This window comes from Bos grunniens, chromosome 16 (genome assembly GCF_055505025.1).
Source record: "Bos grunniens cultivar Pamir isolate PY7600 chromosome 16, Bosgru_T2T1.0, whole genome shotgun sequence".
In the NCBI taxonomy this organism is placed as follows: domain Eukaryota; kingdom Metazoa; phylum Chordata; class Mammalia; order Artiodactyla; family Bovidae; genus Bos; species Bos grunniens.
In genome coordinates, this window is record NC_141180.1 from 4,413,492 (window position 1) to 4,425,708 (window position 12,217).

Genomic DNA, 12,217 nt, shown 5'->3' on the forward strand with positions numbered 1-12,217 from the left:
TTTGCGACCCCATGAATCGCAGCATGCCAGGCCTCCCTGTCCATCACCAACTCCCGGAGTTCACTGAGACTCATGTCCATCGAGTCAATGATGCCATCCAGCCATCTCATCTTCTGTCGTCCCCTTCTCCTCCTGCCCCCAATTCCTCCCAGCATCAGGGTCTTTTCCAATGACTCAACTCTTTGCATGAGGTGGCCAAAGTATTGGAGTTTCAGCTTCAGCATCATTCCTTCCAAAGGACACCCAGGACTGATCTCCTTTAGAATGGACTGGTTGGATCTCCTTGCAGTCCAAGGGACTCTCAAGAGTCTTCTCCAACACCACAGTTCAAAAGCATCAATTCATTGGCACTCAGCCTTTTTCATAGTCCAACTCTCACATCCATACATGGCCATTGGAAAAACCATAGCCTTGACTAGACAGACCTTTGTTGGCAAAGTAATGTCTCTGCTTTTGAATATGCTATCTAGGTTGGTCATAACTTTCCTTCCAAGGAGTAAGCATCTTTTAATTTCAAGGCTGCATTCACCATCTACAGTGATTTTGGAGCCCCCCAAAATAAAGTCTGACACTGTTCCCACTGTTTCCCCATCTATTTCCCATGAAGTGATGGGACCAGATGCTATGATCTTCATTTTCTGAATGTTGAGCTTTAAGCCATCTTTTTCACTCTCCTCTTTTACTTTCATCAAGAGGCTTTTTGGTTCCTTTTCACTTTCTGCCATAAGGGTGGTATCATCTTCATATCTGAGGTTATTGATATTTCTCCCGGCAATCTTGATTCCAGCTTGTGCTTCTTCTAGCCCAGCGTTTCTCATGATGTACTCTGCATATAAGTTAAATAAGCAGGGTGACAATGTACATCCTTGACATACTCCTTTTCCTATGTGGAACCAGTCTGTTGTTCCATGTCTTACTGTTAAGCAAATCCCATAAAGTAGATTTGTTATACATTTTATATAAACCCATTTATCATGGGCTGAGTAGTGACCAGGGGCTACCTCGAAGAGAAATGTTTAGAATGTTGCATCTTTCATCAAAGTTGCATCTTAGCACACCAATCTTACTTAAGTTGTACCTATTTCTTAAAAATTAAGTTTGTCATTTTAAAATTAAAATGGAAAACGCAAGCATTCCTCTTGCACCAGTTATCCAAGTTGCAAATGCAAAGGAAAAATGCTTAAAGCAAATTAAAAGTACTACATAAGTGAACACAGAAATCAGAAAGCAAAACAGCCTTACATATTACTGATACGGGGAGAGCCTTGGTGGTCTAAATAGACTGTCAGACTAGATGTCACAACATTCTTTCAAGCCAAAGCCCCATCTAGAGCAAGCCCCTGCCTCTCTCCAATTTCTGGAGGTTGAGAGAGCTGAAGAGGCTGCAGAAGGAAAGATCAAAGCTGGCAGAGGTCGGTTCATGAGGATTAAGGAAGGAGGCTGTCTCCATAGCATTAAAGTGTAAGGTAAAGCAGCAGTTCCTGCAAGTTATCCAGAAGACCTCGCTGAGATAATTCATGAAGGTGGCTGCCCTGAACAACAGGTTTTCAGTGTGGATGAAGATGAAACAGTCTTTTACAGGAGGATGCCATCTAGGACTTTCACAAGCAGAGAGAAGAGGTCAGTGCCTTGTTTCAAAGCTTCAGGGGACAGGCTGACTCACTTGTCAGGGGCTACTGGTGCAACTGGTGACTTGAAGTTGAAGCCAGTGTTCATTTACCCTCTGAAAATCCTGGGATCTCCTAAGAATTATGCAGTCTGTGCTCTACAAAGAGACTAACAGCACATCTGTTGACAGCATAGTTTACTCAATATTTTAAACCCAGTGTTAAGACATACTGCTCAGAAAAAAAATTCCTTTCAAAATATTACTGTTCATTGACAATGCACCTAGTCACCCAAGAGCTTTTTAAAAAAATTATTTATTTTAATTGGGGGCTAATTACTTTATAGTATTGTGATTTTTGCCATACATTGACATGAATCAGCCATGAGTGTACATGTGTCCCCAGGTCCCTAACCCCGCTTCTAACTCCCTCCCCATCCCGTCCCTCTGGGTTGTCCCAGTACACTGGCTTTGAGTGCTCTGGTTCATGCATCAAACTTGGACTTCACCCAAGAGCTTTGATAGATGTGGATGACAATATTGTTTTTTTTTTTTTTCTTTCATGCCTGCTAACACACCATTCATTCTTCAGCCCATTGATCAAGGAGTAATTTTGACTTTTTATAATTATTTAAACTTTATTATATTTATTAGTTATTAAGTCATATTATCATATTGTTTAAAAAATAGCAGGAGATGCAGGAGACACTGATTTGATCCCTGGGATGGGAACATCCCCTGGAGAAGGAAATAGCAACCCACTCCAGTATCCTTTTTTTTTTTTTCCTTTTTCCACTCCAGTATTCTTCCCTGGAAAGTCCCATGGACAGAGGAGCCTGGTAGGCTCCTGTCCAAGGGGTCACAGAGTGTGGCACAGCTTAGCGACTGAGCACGCACACCACACATTTAAAAAGTACATTTCTGAAGGCTGCAGCTACCACAGGTATTGATTCCTCTGATGGATCTGGGCAAAGTAAATCGAAAACCCTCTGGAAAGGATTCACCATTTTAGATACCATTAAGAACGTTTTTGATTCATGGGGAAAGGTCAAAATACCAGTGTACACTAGAGCTTAAGTAAGTTAATTCCAGCCCAGTTGGATGACTTTAAGTTGGCAGAATTCGGGACTTCATTGGTGGAAGTAACTGCAGATGTGGCAGAAATAGCAAGAGAACTAGAAGTGGAGCATGAAGATGTGTCTGAGTTGCTGCAGTCTCATAATAAAACTCTAACAGATGAGTTGCTTCTTATTGATGAGCAAAGAGAGTGGCTTTTTGAGACGGAATCCGGATGCTGTGAAGACTGTTGAAATGACAACAAGGGGTGCAGAACATTGCGTGAGCTTCATTGATGAAGCAGCAGCAGGGTTTGAGAGGATCAGCTCCAGAACATTGCGTGAGCTTCATTGATGAAGCAGCAGCAGGGTTTGAGAGGATCAGCTCCAGGTTTGAAAGAAGGTCTACTGTGGGTGAATGCCGTCAGCAGTGCCGCAGTCTGCAGAGAGATGGTTCATGAAAGGGAGAGTCAGTTGATGCCGCAAACTTCACGTGGTCGTATTTTAGACATTGGCACAGCCACCCCAGCCTTCAGCATCCATCACCCTGATCCATCAGCACCGTCCACATCGAGGCCAGACCCTCTACCAGGGAAAAGATTATGACTCGCTGGAGGCTCAGATGGTGGTTAGCATTTTTTAGCAATAAAGTATTTTAACTTAAGGTATGACTTTTTTTTTTTAAGACATGATGGTATTGTACATTTAATAGACTACAGAGTAGTGTAAACAACTTTTATACGCACTAGGAAGCCAGAAATTTGACGAGATCATGTTATTGCTATATTCGCTTGTTAGCGTGGTCTAGAGCTGCGCCCGCCGTTTCTCCAGGGTCCGCCTGTATGTAAAACGTGTCTGACGTGAGTGGGCGCAACGAATGATTTTGTCAAGCAGTTTTAATTGTTTTTACTTAATTGTATTTCATTTATAAAATGCACTTTTTTTATTTTTTTTTTTAACTCTAGGAAGACGATTTGAATGAAACTCTGAGATCTCTCTATAACCATCCAGTACCGAAGGCAAACACCCCTGTCAACTTGAGTGTGGTGAGTCCTGAGTCCGTATTTGATGCTTTGAGCCACAGTGGTGTAGAAACCTCGCCGAGTCACCTCCCGGGGAGACTTTTCTGCCGGTGCTGACTTTACCACCTAGAGATACTGAGGCTCTCTGATACGCTTTAACTATCATAACATGATTTGTTAGAGGTATATTTTGGTAGTTGTTAAATCATAGATTTTTTTAAAAATTATATGCCAAACGTAACCAAATCTGTGAGAATATTTTGGTTGTGAGGAACATTGGTTTTCAGGTAGAATCTATCCATAATAAGGAAACCCACTCCCCTCCCTGCCCCAAACAATGAGTGTAGCCCACCAGGTTCCTCTGTCCATGGGATTCTTCAGGCAAGAATACTGGAGTGGGTTGCCATGCCCTTCTCCGGGGGATCTTCTCAACCCAGGGATTGAACCTGGGTCTCCTTCATTGCAGGCAGATTCTTTACCGTCTGATCCACCAGGGAAGCCCCATGTGTACAGTGGCCCTCGTAAAATGAAAACAGTACACAGTAAGCGTTGAGAGTACACCTCATAACCAACTAGATGACAAAGATTCTGGGTGAAAAATCTCCTTTTTTCCCATTCTTCAATACATCTTTTAGTATAATCACCAAACACTGGGAATAAAAGTGAGTTTGTTGAAGCAGTAAGCATTGGTGGTATAGATTATTTACTACTGAAACTTTTAATAAACTGTGCTGTGTATAACAAAAATCACACTAGTCCTTTGGGAGGCTCTGTAAGTGTTGAGAATTAACAACCACGAAATACAGATGTTTTAATCAATTTGGCATACCAAATAGAATGTTAAAATTTACCTATGTTGATTTTGCTTCTTCCAAAGTAATAGTAAAATATCCTAATTAAAAAAATATATAATGATGCAGGAGAAATGGAAGGAAAAAGCAGTCTGAAATGTCTATAATAGTGTTAATAGGTCTTTTGGAGTTCTTTTTGCAAGATCAGGACACTGTTAGCCATTTTATATTCTTTCTCTGGTAATAACTTTCTTCTTGCTTAAATTTCCCCGTGTCACGTTGTTTGATAACAGTGATTTCATTCTTCCTGTTTCTAGCGTCAGCACCTCGTCTGGCTGCTCAACACTTAATAACAGTCAGTAGTCTACAGTTTCTCCTCCTAGTCCTTTCTGTAAAAGACTATCAGATTAAACTTCCTTCAACTATATAAGGGTTTCCCCAGTAGCTCAGAGGTAAAGAACCTGCCCGCCAATGCAGGAGACCCAGGAGGCCTGGGTTTGATCCATAGGTCGGGAAGATCCCGTGGATGAGGAAATGGCAACCCACTCCAGTGTTCTTGGCTTCCCTGGTAGCTCATATGGTAAAGAACCTGCCTGCAATGCCAGAGACTTGGGTTCGATCCCTGGGTTGGGAAGATCCCCTGGAGGAGGGCGTGGCAACCCACTCCAGTATTCTTGCCTGGAGAATCCCATGGACGGAGGAGCCTGGCAGGCTGTAGTCCATATGGTCTCAAAAGAGTCCGATGACTGAGCGTGCATGCATGCGACTATTAAGCTATAAAGTGCCCTGACAACAACCTTTAATAGTTGCCCTGTTTTCTGTAGAATTTGTCCAGACTCCTGGCCTTTCAGGACCACCCACTTGTTAGCCTCCGTCCAGCTTTCCACTTTCATGTCTCACTTTTCTCCCCCTAAATTGATTCTCTACTCTGGTCACAGTGTTGTGTTCATCCATCTTCTTGAGTAGACGATGTGCTTTCCTGGTGGCACACCTTCCCCTCTTACTGAGGCCTCGGTGTGGACCGCCCGCCTCACTCTGGAGCTAGCTCAGGACCCATCTTTGTGAGTGACCTTTCCTTCTTACTGACGCCTCTGTGTGGACCACCTGCCTCACTTTGGAGCTAGCTCAGGCCCCATCTTTGTGAGCGACGTTCCCCTCTTACTGATGCCTCTGTGTGGACCACCCAGCTTTACTCTGGAGCTAGCTCAGGACCCGTCTTTGTGAGCGGTTTCCTCGCCCAGCAACACAGGGTGGCCTCTGCCCCTCTGCATCCTCATGTGTTGCTTAGTGTCCTAGTGGAAATGATCAGCAGTCGGGGGCTGGAAAGCGAAGGATACCCTGGATTTTCCACCCTTATCTGGGAGTTGTCTGCAGACATGGTTGTAGGCCTGGGTGATTTAAAGGCCAAGATGCAGAGAGGACGGAGCAGCGGCGAGGGCCTGGGGTGGAGAGGAGAGCAGAGGGAGGAGGGGCTGGAGGAGGGAGAGCAGAGGGAGGAGGGGCTGGAGGAGGGAGAGCAGAGGGAGGAGGGAGAGCAGAGGGAGGAGGGGTAGGAGGATGGAAAGCCATCAGGGTGGAGGAGCTGGAGGACGCAGAGCAGTCAGGGAGGAGGGGCTGGAAGGTGGAGAGTAGAGGAAGGAGGGGCTGGAGGGCAGAGCCCAGTCAGGGAGGAAGGGCAGGAGGACACGGACAGCAGTCAGGGAGGAGGGGCTGGAAGGCGGAGAGCTGTCAGAGAGGAGGGGCTGGAGGGCAGAGAGCAGAGGGAGGAGGGGCTGGAGGATGGAGAGCAGAGGGAAGAGGGGCTGAAGGATTGAGAGCAGTCAGGGAGGAGGGGCTGAAAGGCAGAGAGTAGAGGGAGGAGGGCCTGGAGGGCAGAGCACAGTCAGGGAAGGAAGGGCAGGAGGACATGGACAGCAGTCAGGGAGGAGGGGCCGGAAGGCGGAGAGCTGTCAGAGAGGAGGGGCTGCAGGGCAGAGGGAAGAGGGGCTGGAGGGCAGAACACAGTCAGGGAGGAGGGGCTGGAGGATGGAGAGCAGAGGGAGGAGGGGCTGGAGGATGGAGAGCAGAGGGAGGAGGGGCTGGAGGAGGGGAGCCGTCAGGGAGGAGGGGCTGGAAGGCGGAGAGCCGTCAGGGAGGAGGGGCTGGAGGGCGGAGAGTAGAGGGAGGAGGGGCTGGAGGATGGAGAGCAGAGGGAGGAGGGGCTGGAGGATGGAGAGCAGTCAGGGAGGACGGGCTGGAGGGTGGAGAGTAGAGGGAGGAGGGGCTGCAGGGCAGAGAGCAGAGGGAAGAGGGGCTGGAGGGCAGAGCACAGTCAGGGAGGAGGGGCTGGAGGACAGAGAGCAGAGGGAAGAGGGGCTGGAGGATGGAGAGCAGTCAGGGAGGAGGGGCTGCAGGGCAGAGAGCAGAGGGAGGACGGGCTGGAAGAGGGGACCAGTCAGGGAGGAGCTCAGATTTGTTGTCATTGAAGCCAGTGGAGTGCGGGTTCACGGTGAGTCGGAAGGAGGTAGAAACAACAACCAAAAATACACAAGAGTAAGAAGAAAGAATCGGTTTTCTAAAAATCGGTGTTTTTCTTCGACAGAGTTGTATTTATAATGTGATTCTAACACTTTTTTAAATAGTGAATAAATATACTGTAGGTGCTAAGATTGTAGAGGCAGTTACTACAGAGAGTCGAGAAATGAAAGTGTATTCTCTAAGTTTGATTATCATATTTGTTCAAGAGTAAATGTCTTATAAAAATACATATCAGAAATATTGGACATTGAAGAACTTCACCTTTATTGATAAGTGTAAGTCAAAGATGTCTAGGCTTCTTAATACCTAAAGACTAGAAGATTTTGGTTAAAAAAAAAAAAGTCACTAAACGTGTGATATGAGGCAAGCAAGTTAACTTTTTTGAGGTATTTAGATATACCATGAAAAGCTATTTTAATGTTCAGTTCAGTTCAGTCGCTCAGTCTTGTCCGACTCTTTGTGACCCCATGAATTGCAGCATGCCAGGCCTCCCTGTCCATCACCAACTCCTGGAGTTCACTCAGACTCATGTCCATCGAGTCGGTGATGCCATCCAGCCATCTCATCCTCTGTTGTCCTCTTCTCCTCCTGCCCCCAGTCCCTTGCAGCATCAGTCTTTTCCAGTGAGTCAACTCTTTGCATGAGGTGGCCAAAGTACTGGAGTTTCAGCTTTAGCATCATTCCTTCCAAAGAAATCCCAGGGCTGATCTCCTTCAGAATGGACTGGTTGCATCTCCTTGCAGTCCAAGGGACTCTCAAGAGTCTTCTCCAACACCACAGTTCAAAAATATCAATTCTTTGGCACTCAGATTTCTTTATAGTCCAACTCACATCCATACATGACTACTGAAAAAAACATAGCTTTGACTAGCAGACCTTTGTTGGCAAAGTAATGTCTCTGTTTTTCAATATGCTTTCTAGGTTGGTCATAACTTTTCTTCCAAGGAGCAAGTGTCTTTTAATTTCATGGCTGCAGTCACCATCTGCAGTGATTTTGGAGCCAAAAAAAATAAAGTCTGACACTGTTTCCATTGTTTCTTCATCTATTTGCCATGAAGTGATGGGACCGGATGCCATGATCTTCGTTTTCTGAATGTTGAGTTTTAAGCCAACTTTTTCACTCTCCTCTTTCACTTTCATCAAGAGGCTCTTTTGTTCTTCTTCGCTTTCTGCCATAAGGGTGGTGTCATTTGCACATGTGAGGTCATTGATATTTTTCCCGGCAATCTTGATTCCAGCTTGTGTTTCATCCAGCCCAGCATTTCACATGATGTACTCTGCATATAAGTTAAATAAGCAGGGTGACAATATACAGCCATGACATACTCCTTCCCGATTTGGAGCCAGTCTGTTGTTCCATGTCCGGTTCTAACTGTTGCTTCTTGACCTGCATACAGGTTTCTCAGGAGGCAGGTAAGGTGTTCTGGTATTCACATCTCTTTAAGAATTTTCCACAGTCTGTTGTTATCCACACAGTTAAAGGCTTTGGTATCGTCAATAAAGCAGAAGTAGATGTTTTTCTGGATCTCTCTTGCTTTTTCAATGATCCAACGGATTTTGGCAGTTTGATCTCTGGTTCTGTGCTGTTAATGACTGGCAAAACTCGGATGAAAAAGTTTTGTGATGTCAGGTTAAAATTGATGGCCTTAGGAATTTTTCTTCCTTCACAAATGGAAAAGAAATTTCTTTCATATTTTCTATTAGAAAAAAATGACAAATCTTGAGAAACTACTGTGATTTTCTTATAATTTCATTTTCATGAATGTTCCATCACATGAGTTTTCAAGACTTGCATTACAGTCCATTAGAATGTCACACAGAGATTTTATGAAATGTTAATATCTAATGTCGGAGAAGGCAATGGCACCCCACTCCAGTCCTCTTGCCTGGAAAATCCCATGGACGGAGGAGCCTGGTAGGCTGCAGTCCATGGGGTCGCTAAGAGTCGGACACGACTGAGCAACTTCACTTTCTCTTTTCACTTTAATGCATTGGAGAAGGAAATGGCAACCCACTCCAGTGTTCTTGCCTGGAGAATCCCAGGGGTGGGGGAGCCTGGTGGGCTGCTGTCTCTGGGGTCGCACAGAGTCGGACACGACTGAAGTGACTTAGCATAGCGTAATATCTAATGCAACTGCTTGTTTTGAAAGTATATTTCAGAGTCATTAAATACCCACAGAATACTCTTAGTTGAGAATGAAGAAAGTACTTCATGATTTTTCTAGCATAAAACTAGCAAATCAGCATTTAAAACGCTTCAGGTATTTTCAACAGATAATGTGGCTACATGGGTTTTTCTCAAATACACAGCAAATTGTTGTGTAAATTTCTCCCTTGAAAGTAAAATATTCATTTTTTTTCTCTCGCGTATTGTAAGAACCAAGAGATATTTTTTGCCAGTGAGCAAGTTCTGAAAGAGCAGCCCTCCTTAGCACGGGTGAGTTCAAAGGACATTGGCTTCTGAAAATCATTGGGAAAAATCACTGCAAAATTAATTACTTCCATCACTGTCTTTAACATTCACCCCAGTCCTTTGAGAAGTGGTAAATTTCCTTCTTAATCATTCAGATTATATTTTCTGTTTATACTATCTTTTAAAGCATAGCACTGAAATACAGTGCCAGTAAATATCTGTCCCAAGAAAAGTGACTGCTAGAGACCAGATCCAGGCTCACCCTCCTGTGAGGGGCGTGGTGTCGGCTGGGCTCGCTGCATGGGCGTGGCCTCATGTTTGTCACGAGGCTCCGGGACCTTGTTTCCCGCCTGTAAGTCGTACCTTGTGACTGTGCCCACTAGCCTTGCTTTGATGAGTTTGACGGTGCTCAGTCTTGGTAGGATGATTTCCCCCCTTCAGTCTTTAATTATAGGATAATATTAACTAGGTCCTTATGTGAGATAGCAAAATAATTTTGGAGATTAATATGAACAGAAAATAGAACGATTTTGGTGATTGAATTGTACTGTGATTCTGTGTGGTAAGATCTGGGAACGTTCTGTGAAACGTCAGGGTGCACGCTGTGCCTTTTGTGTGACTCTGTCTGTGAACTAACTGCTGTATTGCTTTGAGTATTATAAAAGCTAATTAACATTTGTTCAGTGGGTATATAAAAGTCATGTTTTGGGGTGAGAAATTCCTTTCAAGAAGTTTTAAATATTAAAAATTTTTATTGCTGCTTTCTAAATAACACAGTGGCTGATATGTACAGAAGAAATTTGTGATGACTCAGTCTTAATACATTTTGATATATTCTTGGGTAAACAAGCCTTTCCTCAGGCTCCTTAAACGAAATGTGTTAAAATTATCTATCTTTCTATAAGTAATATGCTTTTTTGGTCTTAATACACTTTTTCTAAGATTATTATTTCAATTTTAAAATGAAATATTTTTAATCAACACTTTTCATATGAGCAGCTTATTGTTAAATCTCCTGTAAACCTGCTATAAGAGTCTCTCAATTTCAACAAATCCTGGGCATCAGTCCTTGATTTCTCAATTTAGTTGATATATTTTTAAAATTTAACCTCAAATTATACATAATGCTACCAAATTTTAATTCTCCTTTTCTTATGTGATTTATTTCCATTGACCAGCATTCCTGCTTCATTGCCCCTGATGTAACTGGACTGCCAACCATCCCCGAGAATGTAAGTTTTCTGTTTTCTATTCTACTGATACGAATTTTATTTTGGTCTCACAGTTGAAGTATTTCTTGGTAGAGAAATAGAATACATTGTAACTGTTTGTGAGAAAAAAAATGAAAAAATTAAGAATAATGGTGTCATCTCTTTTTCTTTGTGTATCTGCTACTTTACCTCCTTTACATCGATTATAGGAAAGACAGATTATATGAGGAAACCTCTTTCTGCCATTTGAGATAGATCAGTAGGATAGTCTGTACTCGGGTTCTGAGCTCCCTGGATCAGGCAGACGAGGTGTCTCAGTGGATGTCTCCTGGTTATGGGGAAATGAGCGTGTGCAGTGGGAAATACTTTCACAGAAATAGTCCCCATCGTCTTTAGGTTCCTTGTGTATATAGCTCTGTTCAAATCTCAGATGTTCTCTACTCAGTATCCTGATTTTTAATTGAAGTAATAATATATGTTTTGTAAGGCCTGAAGGATACTACCAGAAATTATAAAATTGCCACATTTTGCATTTTATTTAGAGTCCTGATTGTATCCCTGCTAGAAATATTTTCAGTGTTTTAGTGGTTATTACAAATTAAAATTCTGCAGAAAAGTTTACCTGGGTGAATGGAATTGACAGGTACACTTTTGGATACTGTGTGAAAAGGAGATGTTTCCTTTTGTAAGTTTCTTTTTTTCCAGCTTCATTTTGGGAAGATAAAAAGAACCATTATAAATAATTCTATCAGAAGTGAAGGAAACATCAACTCAGGAATATTTATTATTTTTATATGTACTAAACTCTGCTGTCCTCCCGAAAATGAACCTACTGAGTGTTTGGTTTCCAGAAGCACCTGAGTTGTGAGTGAACAAAGCACAAGAAGACAGCGGTAAACTTCCTGAGACGGAAGCAAGGCTGTCAGTGGGGTTTTTAGTAGAGATGAGCTCAGTGGCCTCCTGTGAGAAGATTGCATTCAGCCTGAGGTAGACCGTCAGACTCAGAGGTCATCTCCCAGGCCCTCAAGTCCTCTGTGGGCTGCTGCTGCTGCTGCTGTCCGCCTCTGTGCAACCCCATAGACGGCAGCCCACGAGGCTCCCCCGTCCCTGGGATTCTCCAGGCAAGAGTACTTGAGTGGGTTGTCATTTCCCTCTCCAGTGCATGAAAGTAAAAAGTGAAAGTGAAGTCGCTCAGTCGTGCCCGACTCTTAGCGACCTCATGGACTGCAGCCTAGCAGGCTCCTCCGTCCATGGGATTTTCTAGGCAGGAGCACTGGAGTGGGTGCCATCGCCTTCTCCAGTGGGCAGGACCTCTGTTTGGGTGTCTGGAGGCTGACTGACTCGATATCTGCATGCCTGCCCCTCACCTAGAGGCTAGAAGGGAGGGACCCTGACTTGCATTAACAGCCCCAAGTTGAGGTTTTGTACCTTTCTTAAATTTATTAATAAAAAGCTAGCAGCTTGATTTAGCAGACTTCACTTTTCTTTTTTTTTTAAAGGCTATGACTTTGAAAGTCTTAAAGAACCATTCTAAGGAAAAAGTGCCTCTGAGAATAGAAACTTTTTTTTTGGAACTGAGAAAAAAATTTAACTTTTTATTTT

General features: G+C 43.7%; 1 protein-coding gene across 35 annotated transcripts in view; it reads left to right on the forward strand.

Annotated features, from left to right (window-relative positions):
• DENND1B (DENN domain containing 1B) overlaps positions 1-12,217 on the forward strand; it is a 279,101-nt gene that overhangs the window by 140,071 nt on the left and 126,813 nt on the right. For 19 of the 35 annotated variants that reach the window (XR_015143010.1, XR_015143011.1, XM_086343190.1 and 16 more), the window contains 2 exons: positions 3,627-3,707; positions 10,583-10,636. Coding sequence is in view for 25 of the 35 variants with exons in the window: in XM_086343190.1 (XP_086199316.1) it covers positions 3,627-3,707; positions 10,583-10,636 (135 nt within the window). In the remaining 10 variants the exon portion in view is untranslated. Of the gene's footprint in view, positions 1-3,626; positions 3,708-9,368; positions 9,429-10,582; positions 10,637-12,217 lie in introns of all 35 variants that reach the window. The other 16 variants (XR_015143006.1, XR_015143008.1, XR_015143009.1 and 13 more) reach the window with 1 other exon arrangement.